A 21104-nucleotide genomic window follows, 5' to 3' on the forward strand; every position below is an offset into this window, starting at 1 on the left:
TGTAGTTGCAGTTCCAAAAAACAGGGTCTATAATCATTAAGAGATTGAGGGTTAATGATCTTGGGGATAAGGGCTATGAAGGATGCATTGCTTCCTTTGGGGAATATGCCATTAATGAAGAACTCATCGAAGAACTTGATGAAATCAGGTTTTAGAATTTCCCAAAACTGCTTGATAAAGTTGAAGTACAAACCATCCGGGCCAGGGCTTTTATCTCCACCACAAGCCCAAACTGCAGACTTGATTTCCACTTCAGAGAATCTAGCAACAAGGCTTTCCTTCTGCCCTTGGCCAAGAGAAGAAAACTGAATCCCATCCAGGGTTGGTCTACAAGGGTTCTGCTCTGAGAATCTTTCTTTGAATATTATTAATAAACTAACCTTCCTTCCATATTGCCAAGAATCTTTTTTTGAAATGCTTACAGCCCTCACTCAGCCAAGAATCTTGCCAAAATTTGATTTTGTCCCCACAACCAACCTTCCATACCATATTCTGGTGGATACTGTGGAAATCAGGCTGATTATAAAGTCTTCTAAGGTCCTTCCACCAATGGGAATGCCAAGCTTTATCTCTGCCACTCTGCAGTTTCCGTTTAATGTTAAGTTGTAACAAGTGTTCCACAAAATAACCCAAGTATTGGTCCTCTAGCAATTTCCTATTAGGAAGACAAGAATATAAAAGCTTCTATATAGTCATCAACAGTCCCTGTTTGCTTCAAATCTTTCATCTTTACATAAGGATTTTCAACATTTCTCCCTCCAAACCTTGCAAAAAGGCTACCTTAAAATTGTCCTAAGCCAAAGGTGCCTCAGTTACTCTTATGTATTGTTTGGATTGATGGAATTACAAAAGGAAAAAAATAATTTATTTTTAATTGTTTGGTTAGAGTAAAAAGAGAATGAAAAGAAATTGGCTAAATTACTAAGCATAAAACTTTACCCTTTAAATATTATAATATTATAATTATAATAATAAAAAAAGCACAACCAAAGTTTGCTTCTACAGGGCCTGTCCATCTCTCTCTCTCTTTCTCTCTCTCTGTGTTGCTGAAATTGCATATGCCATGTCATTGCTTCTACTATTTTTTGTTGCTTTTATTTTGAGACTCCTTTCCATTTTGGCCTTGTCTGTGACAGTAGAAATTATAAAGTGTTTAGTTGTTCTCAAATTGGTGAACGACAATGCCACACAGATCGAAGGGTGCTTCAAATTTTGTGGGAGCACAAGCTAAAGGAATTCACAGTACTAACCAGAGAAACATTCTTACAGTGACTCAACAACCTCTCAATAATTGAAATTTCCTTAATGTCCTATCTTTTCTTCCCTGCTGGCATCAATTTTAGCTTCCAGCCTTCAAGTTTTTCCTCAAACAAATACATACTCTTGATCACCTTAGTTGAGCCGAAATGATGAATTCACTGGCCACAGAACCTCCTCTTTTCGATTCAGCAGGTCGGACCAAAATGATAGAACACCAATTGATAAATGAATAAAATATAATATTGAACACACAAATCACACACAATACAAAAATACACTCGCAGTCCTAGAGACAAAAGTGTCCTACAAAGAGCATTCTCACTCCATATGCGGTAACTAACTACACACTTCCTAATTACTCAAGCTATTACCAAAGCTATTATACATTCAGTTTATAATACAGAACTACTTTCTAATACAACATTGCTAATACAAAGATGATAATAATAATAGTGAAGGAATACCAGCTGGCTTAAATCATAATTATATATAAAGATGATAATGATTACAAAATTTTTGACACAAACTCACCTTGAATGTGCCTAGTCTTCCATCTTTACTGTGTGTTCCCTCTGGAAAAAAAAAACAGAGGCTCCTTTCTTGATAAGATCCATGCATCGTTTAAGGCAGTCCTATATGTTAAGAAGAAAACAAAACCATGACTTCAAGGTTATTGGTATCATTTAATCCAAAGGGGGAAAATAATTTCACACAAAACACTGACTTCTTATTAAGAAGAACTAGTTAAAATTAATTGTAATAATAATAATAGTGAAGGAATACCAGCTGACTTCGGTTGTCCATGCGCTTCAAAGGAATGATGCCCAAAAGAAACATCGCCCACCCAATTATTGGAAAGAGGAATATCCCAGTCTTGCTTATGAACTTAAAGCTTCTTCCTAAAGTAAGAAGAGTATATATGTCTAGAAAACTCTGATGATTTGAAACATACACAATAGGAGTATCTGGAGGTGGCAGATTCTCCAATCCCTCAAATGTTTTTTTGGAAGGCAGAAAATATATAGTATTATTAATAAGAGCAATACTACCAGAGGTACTTAAGTGCAATTTTACAACAGCAGCTATGCTGCCAGCCTCCCAAAAAACACATATAAACCCATCACAAGTCCCCACCAACAGACAAAAACACCCCAGATTAACCAAAGGCCTCCACAAGTCCCCACATTTCTTCTATGAAGGTTAGCTCTAGTAGGGAGCCTATCCTTTATAAGCCTCCAAGTGAAAATGGCAGCCTTTGGGGGGATTTTTAATTTCCAAATAAGCCTATCCTTTAGATTTAACATAAGTCTATAAGCTGATCTAGTAGAGTACATCCCAGTAGGATCAGCTTTCCATAGTAAGTTATCTTTCTGATGACACTCAATGGGATAAGAACTGATCTCTTCCATGAAAGCCACAGCTACTCCCTCCTCATGCTCGAATAAGTGTCTCCTCCATTTCAAATCCCATCTCCAATTGTTCTGGTAGAAGCTACCCATGTTTGAAATGAGATCATTCTGCTACTTACTAATAATGAAGAGCTGAGGATATTTCTGTTCCAAGTTGCAGTCCTCCCCCAGCCAGTTGTCTTTCCAAAATCGAATTTTATCCCCACAATCTGCCTTCCAAGCCATGTTTTGATGAATAATCTTGAAGTCATTGTGCTGATATATTTTCTTGAGGTCCCTCCACCAATGACAATCCCCACAATGAACTCCGCCATTCTGCAAGGCTGGCCATCCTCCATACTTGGAATTTAGAACCCTGAGCCAAAACTGATTTTGTTTACATTATAAATCCCAAATCCATCTTCCCATGAGAGCTGCATTAAACTTAGACAGATTCTTGATTCCCGGGCATTAAACTTAGACAGATTCTTCCAAAAAGCCTTAATAAAGTTGAAATTAAAACCATCGGGACCCGGGCATTTATCTCCACCACAACTCCAAACAACGTCTTTAATCTCTTGGTCAGAAAAAGGGGCAATGAGTCCCTCTCTTTGATTCTGATCAATGGACTGGAAGGATACCCCATCAAGAGTGGGTCTGAACATCTTGACTTCATTAAATCTATGAAGAAAGAAATTAAGAACTTCATCCTTGACCCGGTCAGGCTGTTGGACCCAATTACCATCAATGAAGAGACCCTGAAGAGCATTGTAATTTCTTCTGCAATTTAAAACTTTGTGAAAATAAGCTGTATTGCTATCACCTTCCTTAATCCATTTCTCTCTAGATTTCTGTCTCAGCATGGATTCATAAGCATTTGAAACCTCCCACAGCTCTTATTGAATAGATTTCTTGACTTTGACTTCATCTTGAGATAAAGGTCTATCAGCAGCTGTAATTTCCTAGTCATTAAGCTGCTGCCTCAATCTCTGGATTTTACTAACATTAATATCAACATTAACTTTACTCCACTGTTTGATGGCATTTTTAAGATTTCTCAGCTTGTTTTTAAGAACAATACCCCCCCATCCACCCTGCTGATCCTTAGACCAAGTCTCCTTCACCATCCTTTGATACCCTTTTTGATTGAGCCACGAATCCAGCACCCTAAAGGGCTTCGAACCCCAATCAACCAGCTTAGTTTTCAAAATTACAGGATTATTCACTAGTTTTAATTATACAACACTCTTTTTTGACTGTACTTGCAATTCTAGACCAAATCCTCCACCAGTTATATATGTTAAACTATGGCACATAATGACATGAGTTGAGTTACGTTACCACACTTGAAGCCTCTTTTTTTTAATTAGTGAAAACATCTCATTTTAACTGCATTTTGCTTCTAAACCAAAATTTGATGCACTGTTTTTAATGTGCAAAAGAAAATGATCCTCTGTGTTTTTAAAGAGAATGAACAACTCAGCTAAGATCATGAGGCTGATTATAAAGTCTTCTAGTCTTGCTGCACACCACATCCTATAATGAGCTTCTTAGCTAACCCAAAAAGGAGGAGAAACCTAAGGGGTTCTCTCTTGCTGCACACCACATGGGATGGGAAGAAAATCAAACAAAGATGAAAAAATGAAAGGAAAATATATACATTACATTATGCAGAGAGTGAGTCTGTGGCGTACGATTTGCATTTACATGATTGTTTTGTTTTTGTAGTGTGTGGTGACAACCAGCACAGCAACACGAGTTTGTCATGTGCTTAGGTACTCGTGGGAGGCTGTCCTAACTTCTAAAAGCCCCTTACCTACCTCTTTGGCTGTCCTCCACATGTGTGTGTTCCTCAACTTGAACCTTTTCTCCTATGTGTATATACTAGTGGATAACATTTTTAAAAAGATTCAATAATAGCATTAATAACCTTGCCTCACAAAGGAGACAATTTTCTTGTGACAGTATTGGCAGACACCAACCGCAGATTCCGATATTTCTCAATCTCAGTCTCACATTGTTGTATAGTATAGTGTAGGTCTTCCTTTTCGTTCCTTTTACCAAACGTACTAAATACTAATCTTTACACCCTCAACCACGTATCAAGAAAAAACAAACAAACATACAAACAAATAAATAATTGGGCTACTTCCTGAATCCAACTGGCCTGAACCCCCATAACCCCAATTTGGCTTTTGGCAAAATTGATCTTCAAACCCAAGGCCATTTTAGAAAAGAATACATGATAATTAGTAATTGATTTTGTCTTGAATCGGGAGTGATCATAAAATAGAAAAACTAAGATGAATTTAATTTTAATTACTGCTTTGTTATGATTCTTGATGGATGTTATAGCATTCATGAGTATTGACTTTGGTGTAATGGCTTCCATTTCTTTTAAAGGATTAAATCCTGCTCTGATATTGGATGAGCATTGGTTGAAATGAATACCAAAATCCTTCTCCAAATGTGTCAGCCATGTCCATGACCATTGGTTTTTTGTTTTTTTCATGTTATCATAGACTACTTTTAATTGACATTGTTGTTGAAGGTCGTTCGGGTTATAGCAACTCCAGGTACGTACATAGGAACAAGTATGTATATACTGCTGTTTCATTTAAAATATTATATAGTGGTGTTTGCTTTAAAATGTTATATGCTGGTGTTTCATGTAAAATGTTGCATACTGGTTTCAATGAATGAGGAATTGAGTCCCTTAGGATCTAATTTTCTCTCCATCCCCCACCTTCATCAAAGTTATTTTGAATAACCACTCCCTGTTGTAATTAAACCTTATCTCCTATATGTTAAAACCAACTTATATACTTCAATTGTAATTAATAAAGATGCTTCCATTTTAACTTCTCTAAAAGCTGTAGTGAAATTTTTTTAAAAAACAGAAAACCTTCTGTCAAACCTTATTAATTTGAACTTGTGCTTGTACATAAGTTCAATTAATTTAATTTTAAAAGCTGCGGTGCTTATTTTTCCACCCACATACTGCAGATGCTGCAGAATTTCTGCCTTAAATAAGCTGCAGTGCTTATTTTTGTAAAAGCTGCAGTGCTTGTACATAACTTCAATTAATTTGAATCTGCTCTGCTAATGCTGCAGAATTTCTGCCTTAAGCAAATTAGGATTTTCCACCCAGAAACCATCAATTTCTGCCTTTCTGGAAATTGGTCTTTCAGGGGAATCCCATCCTCAGCCCAAGCATCTTCCCAGAACAGGATTTGGTCACCCCTACCCATCTTCCAGCTTTTCAGCCTATCCTCAAATTTCCTAATTATAGGATATCACCTTCCTTTCTTTTGGGATTGACACCAATCGGAATACCTAAATAGCATAAAGGAATTTGGAGCAAAGCACAATTGAGGTAGTTTGCAGCATGAAGACACCACTCCTCAGATTGACCAACAACTCCAAATTTTCTCTTAGCAAAATTAATTCTCAATCCAGAAATCAGCTCAAACTCCTGAGAGTAACCTTCACAGTTTTGACATTTGCCATAGATGCTTCTCCAAAGAATATCGTATCGTCAGCGTATTGAAGAACATCCACAGGCACCTTATTGCTCCCCACCAAAAAGCTTGTAAAGCATTGATTTGATACTGCTTCCCTCATCATGTGGCTGATGATGTTTACAATTTAATGATCCTTTGCTACCCTACAATGAGACACACACACACACACTCACAGTGTCACACACACATAAAGAGACAGACAAACACACAAACACACTGAGCCACAGACACACACACTGAGTCACAGACACACACATACACAAACACACTCACACACATAGACAGACACACATACAAACATAAAGAGACAAAGACACACACACACACTGATGCAAGCTCCATTGGAGCTTGTAGGCCTAGGATCTTCTTCATCAATGGATTCCTTTGCTTCTTGGAAGATGAATGGCAGCGGAATGGAAAGGGAAGAGAGAGAGGAGACGCCACTTCAAGGAGAAGATGAGTCTAGAAGAAGCTCACCACCATAGGAGGCCATGGATAAGAGCTTGGAGGAAGAAGGAGATGAATGAAGGGAGAGGGAGAGAAGAGCAAGAAATTTTGTGCTCTAAATGAGCTTTGAAATCTGAAGTTTGATATTCAAATGATCAAAGTTGAAAAAAATGCACACACATGACCTCTATTTATAGCCTAAGTGTCACACAAAATTGGAGGGAAATTCAAATTTCACTTGAATTTGTGGAGCCAAACTTTGGAGCCAAAATTTCACTAATTATGATTAGTGAATTTTAGTTATGGTTCAGCCCACTAATCCAAGATCAATTCCAAGATTCTCCACTAAGTGTGGTTAGGTGTCATGAGGCATGAAAAGCATGAAGGACATGCACAAAGTGTGACTATATGATGTGGCAATGGGGTGTAGTAAGCAATTGCTCACCTCCCCCTCTAAAATTTAATTGGATTGGGCTTCTACCAATTCAATTAAATTTATTTCCAACCACACACATCAAATATCCACTTAGTGCATGTGAAATTACAAAACTATCCCTAATACAAAAACTAGTCTAGGTGCCCTAAAATACAAGGGCTGAAAAATCCTATATTTCTAGGGTACCCTACCTACATTATGGAGCCCTAAATACAAGGCCCAAAAATAATGAAACCTTAATCTAATATTTACAAAGATAAGTGGGCTCGTACTTAGCCCATGGGCCCGAAATCTACCCTAAGGCTCATAAGAACCCTAAGGCCCGAAATTCCACTTAGCCCATGGGCCCAAAATTTACAAAGATTTTGTTCTTTGTTTCATTTTGCCCAGGAGTGCAAAAGGCTAAGTATCGGGGGTTTTGATGTGCCATCATTTTCTTCTATTTTCTAAACCCCTTTTGCACCATTTTAATTACTGATTGGTCTTAATTGTCAATTAATTAGGCAGTTTTATTATTTGGGCTCATTTAGCTAATTTGATGTTTTTAATCTAATTTCAGGAATTAATGAAACATTGGGCTTAATCCGAATTTTGGTTGTGGACTTGAAGAGGGCAAATAAAGCAGCGCTTACCTTAGTAAATTTCTAATTAGGAAATTTTGCAATTTTATTTTATGTGGTTCAGTGTTTATTTCGTTTTGGGCCAGAGTATTGTAAGAGGGCCCAGTGACTTTGAGTGACTCTTTTTAAATAGCAGCCTTGGGATTCGTGCAGGGCATTCTGTTAGACTATTACTCAGAGCTTAGGGTTTATGGTTTTGAAGTTTTTCTGTTCTAATGCTATTGTTTCGTTCTTAATGCAATTTTCGATTTCCTGCTTCTAATTACAATTTCGTTCTTGTTTCTTCTTCTACTTTCATTTACGTTTCTGTTTTCATTTTCGTTTCTGTCTCATTTACGTTTTTGTTTATTTACGTTTCTGCTTCATGTTTCATTTACGTTTTCTGTTTGAATCTATGGAAGGCTAATTATTCTGGTGTTGTTTCCTTCTGAGGAAGAAGCCCAACTCTCTTTGTGGTTTCGTTTATAATGTGGTTCCCTGGAAGTTTTCCCTTCACCAGTTAACCCAAATTCGTGAACATTAATCAGTGCACGCTTCGTGTTCGATTAATTGCCTCTGAGCCTAACTTGCGTTCATGCTTAATGGACGAAGGGCTAACTGGTGTATGTGGTGCCTAATCACGTATTGACAACCCTAGGTTGATTTTCGCTTAGTAAATTGAAATAGGGTTGGATTAAGTGGTTAACTGTTAGGGACGAATTCTCCATAACCCAGGATAAGAGAATTGCTTCTGAATCAAAGGAAACAACCCATTTTTAATATTATTAGTTTCGTATTCCAGTTTACTTGTTCTGCTCCTTAAATCACACAACAAACAAACCCCCCCCCTAATCGTTACTGTTACTGTAAGTATATTATGAACAATTGGTTTATCATTGCTCGTTGGGAAACGACCTAGGATCACTTCCTAGTTACTGCATTTTCATGTTTATTTGATTCGGGTATGACCTCGATCAAATTTGGTGCCGTTACCGGGGAGCAGTGTCCAAAGGTTCATAATAACTAGCTAGTGTTGTGTGTTTAATTCTTTCGTGTTTTAAGTTTAATTGTTAGTATTGTGTTAGTATGTGTGTTAGTGTTGTTTAGTGTCCTGGTATTTTGTTTAGTGTGTTTTCTGTTTCAGTTTTCCTATTAAGCGCTTTCCCTGTTTCAGTCTTGGGTGTTTTGTTGTGAATAGTGTTTTGCGACGGACTTAGCAACCACTTTTGCTTGCGGCAAAACAGAGTAGTAGTAGAAATCAAGTAGAGACGGATTATAGCGACCACCCATGTTGAATTATTTGAGATTTTTTGTTTTAGTAGCTAGGGTTGTTATTTTTGGCTGAATTTTTTTGTGGTAACTTCTTTTAACCTATATTTTGTGGGAAAAATAGCTAGAGCCTTTAGTTTGGTCAGATTTGAAAGTTCCAAAAAAGTAGCAAATTTTGTGTTTGTCGAAACTTCAAACGGCCATAACTTTTGCTCCAGTTATCAGAATCGCAATTATTATATATGTATTTGGGGTAGAAAAAAATTTCCTATGCCGTGACAGCCCGCCATAGGCTGGCTGAGGTCTCCATCGTCCAAAAATAGTGGTTCTGTCAAAAGTTTTTTTATTTTTCAAGTTTTATTCACTTATTTTTCTTAACCTACCATTTTTAGCTTCCATAGTTAGACTTTGAATTTTTGCCTGAAATTTTTTGTGCTATCTTCTCATCATTTTATAAGGTTGCTCACAAAATTTCAAGTCATTTGGATATCATTTGAGGGTAGCTGTAGTTCAAACCTGCACCTTTATTTACATGACAAGGCAACTAGTTGTGCATGCTGAATGTGGTGTATGACTAGAGGCAATCCATCTGACTTACAACCCTTTGATCCTGAGATAGATAGGACATTTCATAGATTAGTTAGGCATCATTTTATACCTTTTGATCATCCTGAGCATTCCATTACTGGTGAATCTGTGCATTCTGTTATTGGTGATTTTGAACATCCTGATTTAGAGCATTCTGATTCTGAGCATTCTGATTTTGAACATTCTGAGAATATGGCACAACCTCCACCTCGTGAGAGGACTCTAAGGGAAATGGCTGCACCTGATTTCACCTACGAAAGCTTGTGCATCCAATACCCTGATGAGGATGTCCCATATGTTCTTAAAACTGGACTGATTCATTTGCTTCCAAAGTTTCATGGCCTTGCAGGTGAAGACCCACACAAACATTTGAAGGAATTTCATATTATCTGCTCCACCATGAAAACCCCAGATGTCCAAGAGGACCACATATTTCTGAAGGCTTTCCCTCATTCTTTAGAAGGAGTGGCAAAGGACTGGCTGTATTACCTTGCTCCAAGGTCCATCACGAGCTGGGATGACATGAAGAGAGTATTCTTAGAAAAAATTTTCCCTGCTTCCAGGACCACAACCATCAGAAAGGATATCTCAGGTATTAGACAATTCAGTGGAGAGAGCCTGTATGAATACTGGGAGAGATTTAAAAAACTATGTGCCAGTTGCCCTCACCATCAGATTTCGGAGCAGCTTCTTCTCCAATATTTTTATGAAGGACTCGGAGAGAAGTATGATAGATGCTACCAGTGGTGGAGCCCTTGGAGACATGACTCCTGTTGAAGCTAGAAATTTAATTGAGAAGATGGCTTCCAACTCCCAGCAGTTTAGCGCCAGAAATGATGCTATAGTCATTAGAGGAGTGCATGAGGTAGCTACAAACTCAATTGCATCATCTGAAACTAAGAAGCTTGAAGGCAAACTGGATGCATTGGTTAACTTGGTAACCTAGCTGGCCTTGAACCAGAAATCTGTACCTGTTGCAAGGGTCTGTGGTTTGTGCTCCTCTGCTGACCACCATACAGACCTTTGCCCTTCCATGCAGCAACCTGGAGCAATTGAGCAACCCGAAGCTTATGCTGCAAATATTTACAATAGACCTCCTCAACCTCGGCAGCAAAATCAACCACAACAGAACAATTATGACCTTTCCAGCAACAGATACAACCCTGGATGGAGGAATCACCCTAATCTCAGATGGTCCAGCCCTCAGCAACAACAACAGCAGCCTGCTCCTTCCTTCCAAAATGCTGCTGGCCCAAGCAGACCATACATTCCTCCACCAATCCAACAACAGCAACAACCCCAGAAACAACCAACAGTTGAGGCCCCTCCACAACCTTCCCTCGAAGAACTTGTGAGGCAAATGACTATGCAGAACATGCAGTTTCAACAAGAGACCAGAGCTTCCATTCAGAGCTTGACTAATCAGATGGGACAATTAGCTACACAATTGAATCAGCAACAGTCCCAGAATTCTGACAAGCTACCTTCTCAAGCTATCCAAAATCCCAAAAATGTCAGTGCCATTTCATTGAGGTCGGGAAAGCAGTGTCAAGGACCTCAACCCGTAGCACCTTCCTCATCTGCAAATGAACCTGCCAAACTTCACTCTACTCCAGAAAAAGGTGATGACAAAAATTTACCTAACAATTTCTGTGCAGGTGAATCTTCTTCCACAGGTAATTCTGATTTGCAGAAGCAGCACATTCCCCCTCTTCCATTCCCTCCAAGAGCAGTTTCCAACAAAAAATGGAAGAGGCAGAGAAAGAGATCTTGGAAACATTTAGAAAAGTAGAGGTAAATATACCTCTGCTGGATGCAATTAAGCAAATTCCAAGATATGCTAAATTCTTGAAGGAGCTGTGCACTAATAAGCGTAAGCTTAAAGGAAGTGAATGAATTAGCATAGGCAGAAATGTCTCCGCATTGATTGGTAAATTTGTTCCCCAAATTCCTGAAAAATGTAAAGATCCAGGTACATTCAGCATACCTTGTATTATAGGGAATAGTAAGTTCGAGAATGCCATGCTAGATTTAGGAGCTTCTGTTAGTGTTATGCCTCTGTCTATTTTTAATTCTCTATCTCTAGGTCCCTTGCAGTCAACTGATGTGGTAATTCATTTAGCTAATAGAAGTGTTGCCTATCCTGTTGGTTTCATAGAAAATGTCTTAGTTAGAGTTGGTGAACTGATTTTCCCTGTTGATTTTTATATTTTGAATATGGAAGATGGATTTTCTCAAGGATCAGTTCCCATCATTCTAGGTAGACCCTTTATGAAAATTGCTAGAACTAAGATAGATGTTTATGCAGGCACACTATCCATGGAGTTTGGTGATATAACTGTTCATTTTAACATTCTGGATGCTATGAAATACCCATCTGAAGATCTTTTTGTATTTCGTGCTGAAATAATTGACCATGTTGTTGATGAATACATGACTGATCTTTACTCTAATCTGCATGCCTCTCACTCTTCATGCATTGAGTTTGAAATTGTACTTGATCATATGTCTGAATTTGATGCTGAGAGTGAATCTGAGAGTGATATTGATTGCATGTCTGGTGGTGGTGTTTTACCTCTCGAGATTGATTTTATAGAGTCAGATAGGACTAACCATGTTTCAGGAAGTACACATACCTCTGACTTTCTTTATGAGGTACAGGCTGAGAAACCATCTCCTTCTACCACTATCCAGCCGACCACACCATTTTCCCCTGCCATTCATTGACCAAATGCTTGAATGCCTGGCAGGTAAATCTTACTACTGTTTCCTTGATGGTTTTTCTGGTTATATGCAAATTACTATTGCTCCTGAGGATCAGGAAAAGACCACATTCACCTGCCCCTTTGGCACTTTTGCCTATAGGAGGATGCCTTTCGGCCTGTGCAATGCCCCTGGTACCTTCCAGCGGTGCATGATTAGTATTTTCAGTGATTTCTTAGAAAATTGCATAGAGGTGTTTATGGATGATTTCACTGTATATGGATCCTCTTTTGATGGTTGTTTGGATAGTTTGGAAAAAGTTTTGAATAGATGCATTGAAACTAACCTTGTTCTAAATTTTGAAAAATGTCATTTTATGGTTGAGCAAGGTATAGTTTTAGGCCACATTATTTCCAATAAGGGTATTGAAGTAGATCCTGCAAAAATTTCTGTTATTTCACAATTGCCTTACCCCTCTTGTGTGCGAGAGGTACGATCTTTTCTTGGTCATGCAGGATTCTACAGGCGCTTTATAAGGGATTTTAGCAAAGTAGCCCTTCCACTGTCCAACTTGTTGCAAAAGGAGGTGGAGTTTGACTTTAATGACAAATGCAAAGAGGCTTTTGATTTCCTCAAAAGAGCGCTGACTACCACCCCCATCATCCAGGCACCCGATTGGACAGCCCCTTTTGAGCTTATGTGTGATGCATCAAATTATGCATTGGGGGCTGTCCTTGCTCAGAAAATTGATAAATTGCCCAGGGTGATATACTATGCTTCTAGGACTTTAGATGCTGCCCAAGCGAATTATACTACTACTGAGAAGGAGCTTCTAGCCATAGTTTTTGCTCTTGAAAAATTTCGATCTTATTTGCTTGGTACCCGCATTATTGTTTATACTGACCATGCAACTCTAAAGTACTTGTTGAAGAAGGCTGATTCTAAGCCTAGGTTGATCCGATGGATGCTCTGGCTTCAAGAGTTTGACTTGGAGATCCGTGATAGGAGCGGAGCACAAAATTTAGTTGCTGATCATTTGAGTCGGATCGAACGTGTATCGGATGCGAATTCACCCATTCGGGATGATTTCCTGGATGATCATTTGTATATACTGTATAGTATTTCTGACTCTCTTTCTACTCCCTGGTTTGCTAACATTGTCAATTATTTAGTTGCTTCTGTTTTTCCTCCCTTAGCATCTAAAGCCCAAAAAGATAAAATTAAAAGTGATGCTAAGCATTTTATTTGGGATGACCCCTACTTGTGGAAATTGTGCAGTGATCAGGTCATTAGACGATGCATTCCAGATCATGAGACTGACTCAGTCCTGCAGTTCTGTCATTTTTCCGCACCGGGAGGTCATCTGGGTGTTCAAAGGACAACTCGCAAAGTGCTTGGTTGTGGTTTTTATTGGCCTACCATTTTTAAGGATGCGTGGAAGATCTGCAGCACTTGTGAGCAGTGTCAAAGAGCAGGAAATACACTTATATGGCGACAACAAATGCCTCAACAACCTATGCTATTCTGTGAGGTGTTTGATGTTTGGGGTATAGATTTCATGGGCCCTTTTCCTGTCTCTTTTGGTTATGTTTACATTCTCCTTGCAGTTGACTATGTTTCAAAATGGGTGGAAGCCAAGCCCACTAGAACTAATGATGCTAAAGTTGTTGCAGATTTTGTCAGGTCTAATCTGTTTTGCAGGTTTGGAGTACCTAAAGCAATTGTTAGTGATCAAGGAACCCATTTTTGCAACAGAACAATGCATGCCCTGCTTAAAAAGTACGGGGTGGTACACAGGGTATCCACACCATACCACCCCCAGACCAATGGACAGGCAGAAATTTCTAACAGGGAGATTAAGAGAATTTTAGAGAAGATTGTGCAGCCAAGCAGGAAAGATTGGAGTACCAGGCTTGATGATGCTCTCTGGGCACATCGGACTGCCTACAAAGCACCCATAGGAATGTCTCCTTATCGGGTTGTCTTTGGAAAGGCATGTCATCTTCCAGTGGAAATTGAGCACAAAGCATACTGGGCAGTGAAGACTTGCAACTTCTCCATGGATCAAACTGGTGAGGAAAGAAAGTTGCAACTGAGTGAGTTAGATGAAATCCGCCTAGAAGCCTACGAGAATGCCAAGTTCTACAAAGAAAAGACCAAGAAGTTCCGTGATAGCATGATAGTTAAGAAGGACTTCATGGTGGGGCAAAAAGTGCTATTGTATAATTCTAGGCTTGGACTCATGAGTGGTAAGTTGAGGTCTAAGTGGATTGGTCCTTTTGTTGTTACTAATGTTTTTCCTTATGGTACAGTTGAGATCAAAAGTGACTCGACAAACAAGAGCTTCAAGGTCAACGGCCATCGACTTAAGCCATTCCTCACGAACCCTTCTTTAGTGGACGTAGTGGTGGAAGAGACTTCCTTACTCCACCCTACTCTTCCTCCACCATGACTTAGGGAGTTCTTCTCTTCCTATCTCCTTCCTTGCTTTTATTACACTTGTCCGATTCTATTTGATGATTTAATTGTTTTTAATCTCTTGATTGTGCTACATTGAGGACAATGTGTTGTTTAAGTATGGGGGGGAGTGTTCTTTGGTTTTTGTTAGTTTTGTTGGTTTTGTTAATTTGTTAGTTGTGTTAATTTGTTAATGTTGTTAGTTTCGTCGGATTTTTAGTTTAATATTTTGGGTCAATTCTGTGCGCATGTACGACTTTGCATGTTTTTCTTTGAATCATAGGATATGTTCAAGAAATGGGTAATTGTTTTGAAAATAAAAGTTTTTGACATTTTGTGACTTGAAATCTTTGATTCTCCTCTACATGTCATGATAGTTTTGAAAGCTCAATTTGAAAGTGATGAGTTTACCATTGTGAGAATTTGACCCATCCATCATCATAATCATTTGGTGTGTTTTGCCTCATTGATTGCTTGCACAATAGCCTTGGCTTGATTCTTGTTTATGCTTCCTAATTCACATGCATATTTGGATATGATTGAGGCAATTTTGTTCTTATAAGCTTTTATCCAAATAGACTTACCTTGACTTAATTCCTTTGATAGCCCTTTTGAGCCTTGTTTCCCTTTCCTTGTTTTGAAGTTCACTACAAGCCTTAAGTGAAAAACCATGATATCACCATATCCTTAAGGAATTTTGGAGCTTTGGAATTGTTTTGGGAATAAGTGTGGGGGTTTTTGTTTCATTGGATAACATGTTTTGTTGGCCATGCTTTATGATATATTTTGAGCCATACTTGATGTACATTGCATATTGGTTAAATGTTGGACATGCTGAATATGATGTTGTTTCTCAAAGGCTACAGAGTAAAAAAAAAATATATATATATATTAAAAAAAATCGAAAAAGAAAAAGAAAAGCAGTAAAGTTGAGTGAATAAGATCTTAAATGACAAAAGAATGATGAGACTCTTGGTTCTACTCTTTATGTTTAAATTTTAACTTTACTTCTTTTTATTTTCTTATGTTTTCTTATTATGCACTTATTCCCCATTGCTCCTCTATTCCTTTGGGATTCAGCCACCTATTCCATATTTTCCCATACCTTGTCCTTGGCCCCATTACAACCTTAAAAGACCTTTTGATCCTCATGTGCTTGTGTTTATGGGTTGATTGTCAATTTTAGAATCTTGCCAAGTTTATGTGGTGTTTGTTTTCATGGGTGCTTTGAGGGTAAATAGTAGCCTAAACACTTGAGAGATAGAGTGTATATCTTGTGAGGCTTTATCACTTTTCATTCTTGAGCTGATTAACTATTTTGCCATGATTGGGTTGCTTGGATGATTTTCATGAATGTCTTGACTTTTCGGATCTCCTTATGTTAGATGTTACCCATTCCTTTCATTCCTTGATGTTCATTGATAAATATCTGAATGTTTTCATTTGTCTCTCTTTGATATCCTTGGATTTTGTTCTTTGTTTCATTTTGCCCAGGAGTGCAAAAGGCTAAGTATGGGGGGTTTTGATGTGCCATCATTTTCTGCTATTTTCTAAACCCTTTTTGCACCATTTTAATTACTGATTGGTCTTAATTTTCAATTAATTAGGCAGTTTTATTATTTGGGCTCATTTAGCTAATTTGATGTTTTTAATCTAATTTCAGGAATTAATGAAACATTGGGCTTAATTCGAATCTTGGTTGTGGACTTGAAGAGGGCAAATAAAGCAGCGCTTACCTTAGTTAATTTCTAATTAGGAAATTTCGCAATTTTATTTTATGTGGTTCAGTGTTTATTTCGTTTTGGGCCAGAGTATTGTAAGAGGGCCCAGTGACTTTGAGTGACTCTTTTTAAATAGCAGCCTTGGAATTCGTGCAGGGCATTCTGTTAGACTATTATTCAGAGCTTAGGGTTTATGGTTTTGAAGTTTTTCTGTTCTAATGCTACTGTTTCGTTCTTAATGCAATTTTCGATTTCCTGCTTCTAATTACAATTTCGTTCTTGTTTCTTCTTCTACTTTCATTTACGTTTCTGTTTATTTACGTTTTTGCTTCATGTTTCATTTACGTTTTCTGTTTGAATCTATGGAAGGCTAATTATTCTGGTGTTGTTTCCTTCTGAGGAAGAAGCCCAACTCTCTTTGAGGTTTCGTTTATAATATGGTTCCCTGGCAGTTTTCCCTTCACCAGTTAACCCAATTTCGTGAACATTAATCAGTGCACGCTTCGTGTTCGATTAATTGCCTCTGAGCCTAACTTGCGTTCATGCTTAATGGACGAAGGGCTAACTGGTGTATGTGGTGCCTAATCACGTATTGACAACCCTAGGTTGATTTTCACTTAGTAAATTGAAATAGGGTTGGATTAAGTGGTTAACTGTTAGGGACGAATTCTCCATAACCCAGGATAAGAGAATGGCTTCTGAATCAGAGGAAACAACCCATTTTTAATATTATTAGTTTCATATTCCAGTTTACTTGTTCTGCTCCTTAAATCACAAAACAAACAACCCCCCCCCAATCGTTACTGTTATTGTAAGTATATTATGAACAATTGGTTTATCATTGCTCGTTGGGAAACGACCTAGGATCACTTCCTAGTTACTTCATTTTCATGTTTATTTGATTCGGGTACGGCCTCGATCACACCTGTAAAAATAACAAAAACATATGTATTAGTGGTGTTTCGTATGTTGAAGTAAGGTAAGGTCTGAAAACTCATTTCCTGGGCATCTTCCCATGAAGGAACATGGTTCCTCACCAACTCAATGAGTGGTGCTACAAGTATAGAAAAATATGGGGCAAACCTTTTGTAAAAGTTTGTTAAGTGTTGGAAGCCCCAAATTTTTCTTACACTTGGTGGAGCGGGCCACTCAGGAATGACCTTTATTCTCTTAGGGTTCATAGGAACCCCTTGATCACAATTTAAAAAATTAAGTAAAGTAAAGCAATAGAACATACCTTTTTCTGTATTTTCATGTTGATTATTCCTACCAAAAAGTATGACAAACCTAAGGTGTCCCATATGAGTGCCTAAGTTTGTATTGAAACTAAAAATAAGAACAAACCTACCTAATGAGTCCCTATGTACACAAATCATGAAGATGTTGGGTGCACGAGTGATTTTACAAAAGAGTGTTGCACCACCCAAAGCATTCATCACACCACCTATTTTAGGGATTTGGTGCCTAATAATACCTATTTTGGGTACCAACAAAGCACAAGGATTTAATCTCTTGCGAACCAAACCCTCATCCAACAACTCCTTTACTTGAGGAATAAACTCAAGCCTAAGAGATGTGGCAATGCTAACAAGTGTCTTTTTACAAAGGAGAAAATGTGGAGTTGTCTAAGAAGGGAAATTTCGCAATCCGTGAGTTTTCGTAACTTCTTCGAAAGCTAAAAAAGAGTAAATACATAATCCGTAAGGATTCGTAACCTTGCGGAAGGAAAATAAGTATCGTTACGAAATTCGTAAAGTTTCGTAACGTTACGGAAAAAGAATTACCAAAAAAGGTAAAGGGGGGTGCATTTAGTAAAAAGGGGGGTACGAATAGCAATCAGGCCCACTTGGGCCTTCCAGATTCTTCCTCCAGAAGGCTGTTGCTTCTGGAGGAAGCAACCTTGCTCGCCTGGGCGAGCTGGGTGGCAAGCTCCTCCCCTATTTTGCTATAGATAGGGGGAGGAGTGAAGAGGGAAGGGGTTCAGCCTTCTTGGCACTTCTTATTCTCTCGAAATTGCTGAGGAAAATTGTTTCCGTGAAGAAAATCCAAGCCGAGGCGCTTTCGTAACGTTTCCGTGAGTAATTACGCGAAGATTTTCGACCGTTCTTCGACATTCATCGTTCGTTCTTCGTTTTCTTCAGTCTTCAGCTGGTAAGTACCCCAAATCGAGCTTTTCAATTCATTCTATGTACCCGTGGTGGTCCACATTTTGTTTCATGTATTTTTATTCTCATTTTCATTCACTTTCTATACCCCCTTTTGATGTGCTTCAGTCATTTATTTAAGTCATTTCTCGCCTAATCAAAAAATAAAATAAATTTTCACCGATCATTTGAATTGTATCATCCGTTAATTTTGGTTAAAATGAATTCCGACCGTTCGGTCGTGCCGTAACCACGTTGGAAATCAAAAAAGAGGTAAAATAATAATATAATAATAAAAAATATCTTTTAGTAAAATGAAGCGAAAAAAATCAATCGAACGTTTTCTCTTTGGGATTTCTCATTCTTAATTGGATTGACTAATAACTAAAGTGAAACTAAGGCTAAAATCAACTCGCCTAGTCAAGCTCGTCCACAAAAAATAGGGTTTGAAAGTTTATCATTTGAGTTTCTTACCAAGTAAAAAGGATCATTTTTAAGGTCCAACGCCTTAAAAATGATCACAAATTCAAGTAAAAAGAATCGCTTGATTCACTCTTAAGAAAGAACTACGTAGGTCTGATTTCCTCTCCAAAGGAGGGTACGTAGGAGCAAAAGCCCTGCTTTTGTCGACCTCAAAAAATAAAAAGAAATAAATGTTAAGGCAATACAATTTCCACAATTCTAAAAAATAGGCTGTTGTCCTTTGAGACAAACGTGAGAGGTGCTAATACCTTCCTCAAACGTAAATACAACTCCCGAACTTAGAATTTTCATTTTGACCGGTTTCCTTCGGTTTTCCCGACGTTGTCCACAAATAAACGTTGGTGGTGACTCCGCGCATCTTTTCCTCCTTTGGAAAGCGCACCCGTGAGCCTCGCCTCGCTCGCCCGCAAAAGGGCATGTTGCGCAGTTGGCGACTCCACTGGGGCTCTTCTGTGAGTTAGGCCTATTTTAAGGAATTGTGGATTTGTGAAACTTCGTGTGTGCATTTGTTGAAATGTGTAAAATGTAAATAACTGTTGTCTATTTCGCATTCTTTACACTGCATTCTAAGCACCCACGAGTTTGAGTAAAAAAGGGGGCCCTATACCCGGGTTCATGGGAATTTAAGGAGTGGAGGTGAATCTATCATCATGCTAGGTCTCCGACTTGCTTGATAATAGTGAAACCTCGTCTAGAGCTTTCTCTCTTTATACTGTGTTTTCGCTGGTATTCCATACCGCCACAATATTATTATCTTGAGTGATGATACCTCTAGAAAACAGCCGTGTGAGTTATGAATTGTTGGGGAGTAGTTATTAGAGACCCCTAGATATTGTCCTATAGGTTCCCAAAATAGGGGCAAAGAGCAAACACGCTCCGTGCCATTTGTTCTCATGCATCTTTTGATAAATAGCACTAGTTTATAGTTTTGCTAGTGATGTTTGGTTTCTTCAGAGTAATGCGTAACCTTTTTAATACTATGTTGAGGCGCCATCATGCCCTAAACGTAGCATTAACATTGGATCTCTGCGGTCTCGTATGTGTGAATTACCCATTTGTGTTGTTTTCTTTCCGTTTCATGCATACGCATTGCATCATTCATGTCGGAGTCTTGATCCACCCCTTTTTTAGGTAAATGATGGGGACAAATCAAAATGGCAAAAGGTTTTATCAAGTCAAGGTTAAAAGTCTAGATGTCACCAGCCTCAAGGAATTGGGACGATTGATGGGACCTCTCCAAAGGCAAGCCTTCCGCAAAGTGTACAGGAAGATTCTAGATTTGACCGCAGCGGAGGTATTTACGGAAGCTGTCGTATCCCTTGCCCAATACTATGACCAGCCGTTGAGGTGTTTCACGTTTGGGGACTTCCAAATGGTACCGACTATTGAAGAGTTTGAGGAAATATTAGGATGCCCTCTTGGGGGGAGAAAACCGTATCTTTTCTCCGGCTTTCTTCCCTCCTTGAGCAAGATTGCAGCTGTGGTTGGAGATTCGGCAAAAGAGATGGATCGCATGAAGCAAACTCGGAACGGCGTAGTGGGCCTGCCTCGGAAATACTTGGAAGGCAAGGCAAGGGATATGGCGAGCCAAGAGAAGTGGGACCTGTTTGCGGATATATTAGCTTTGTTGATTTTTGGGGTTGTCCTCTTTCCGAATGTTGACAGTTTGGTGGACTTAGCCGCCATTGACGCTTTCCTCGCATATCACCATAGCAAGGAGACTCCAGTGGTGGCTATCTTGGCAGATTTGTTTGACACCCTTGATCGGAGGTGTGAGAAAAACAGTGCACGGATTGTCTGTTGTTTACCCGCTCTCTGTGTGTGGTTGGTTTCACACCTATTCCAACAAGACACAAGACACCCATGTCCACTTCAAAGTTATCGCTCATGCGCCGAAAAAGGAAGAGTCGATTGGGACCAACATTTGGCTGGGATAGGAGGCAACGCAATCAATTGGTTTCCTCGTTGGAAGGAAGGCAAGGAAGGAGTTCTTTTCTCGTGTGGGGACTACTCTAATGTTCCATTGATAGGGACTAGGGGTTGTATTAATTATAATCCTGCACTCGCCATAAGACAGCTAGGGTA

The 21104-nt window shown here is 38.7% G+C and overlaps 1 protein-coding gene and 1 non-coding gene across 2 annotated transcripts in view; both read right to left on the reverse strand.

Moving 5' to 3' along the window:
• Positions 1-3610: 3610 nt before the first annotated feature.
• LOC121174554 (bifunctional protein FolD 1, mitochondrial-like) overlaps positions 3611-21104 on the reverse strand; it is a 65452-nt gene continuing 47958 nt past the window's right edge. Inside the window, exon 3 of the mRNA XM_041013909.1 lies at positions 3611-3844. Coding sequence (XP_040869843.1) covers positions 3611-3844 — 234 coding nt within the window. The remainder of the gene's footprint in view (positions 3845-21104) is intronic.
• LOC113001342 (small nucleolar RNA R71) lies at positions 10082-10188 on the reverse strand. Its single transcript, XR_003266659.1, has one exon. It is a non-coding gene; the product is annotated as a small nucleolar RNA R71 (small nucleolar RNA).

This window comes from Glycine max, chromosome 3 (genome assembly GCF_000004515.6).
Source record: "Glycine max cultivar Williams 82 chromosome 3, Glycine_max_v4.0, whole genome shotgun sequence".
Lineage (NCBI taxonomy): Eukaryota > Viridiplantae > Streptophyta > Magnoliopsida > Fabales > Fabaceae > Glycine > Glycine max.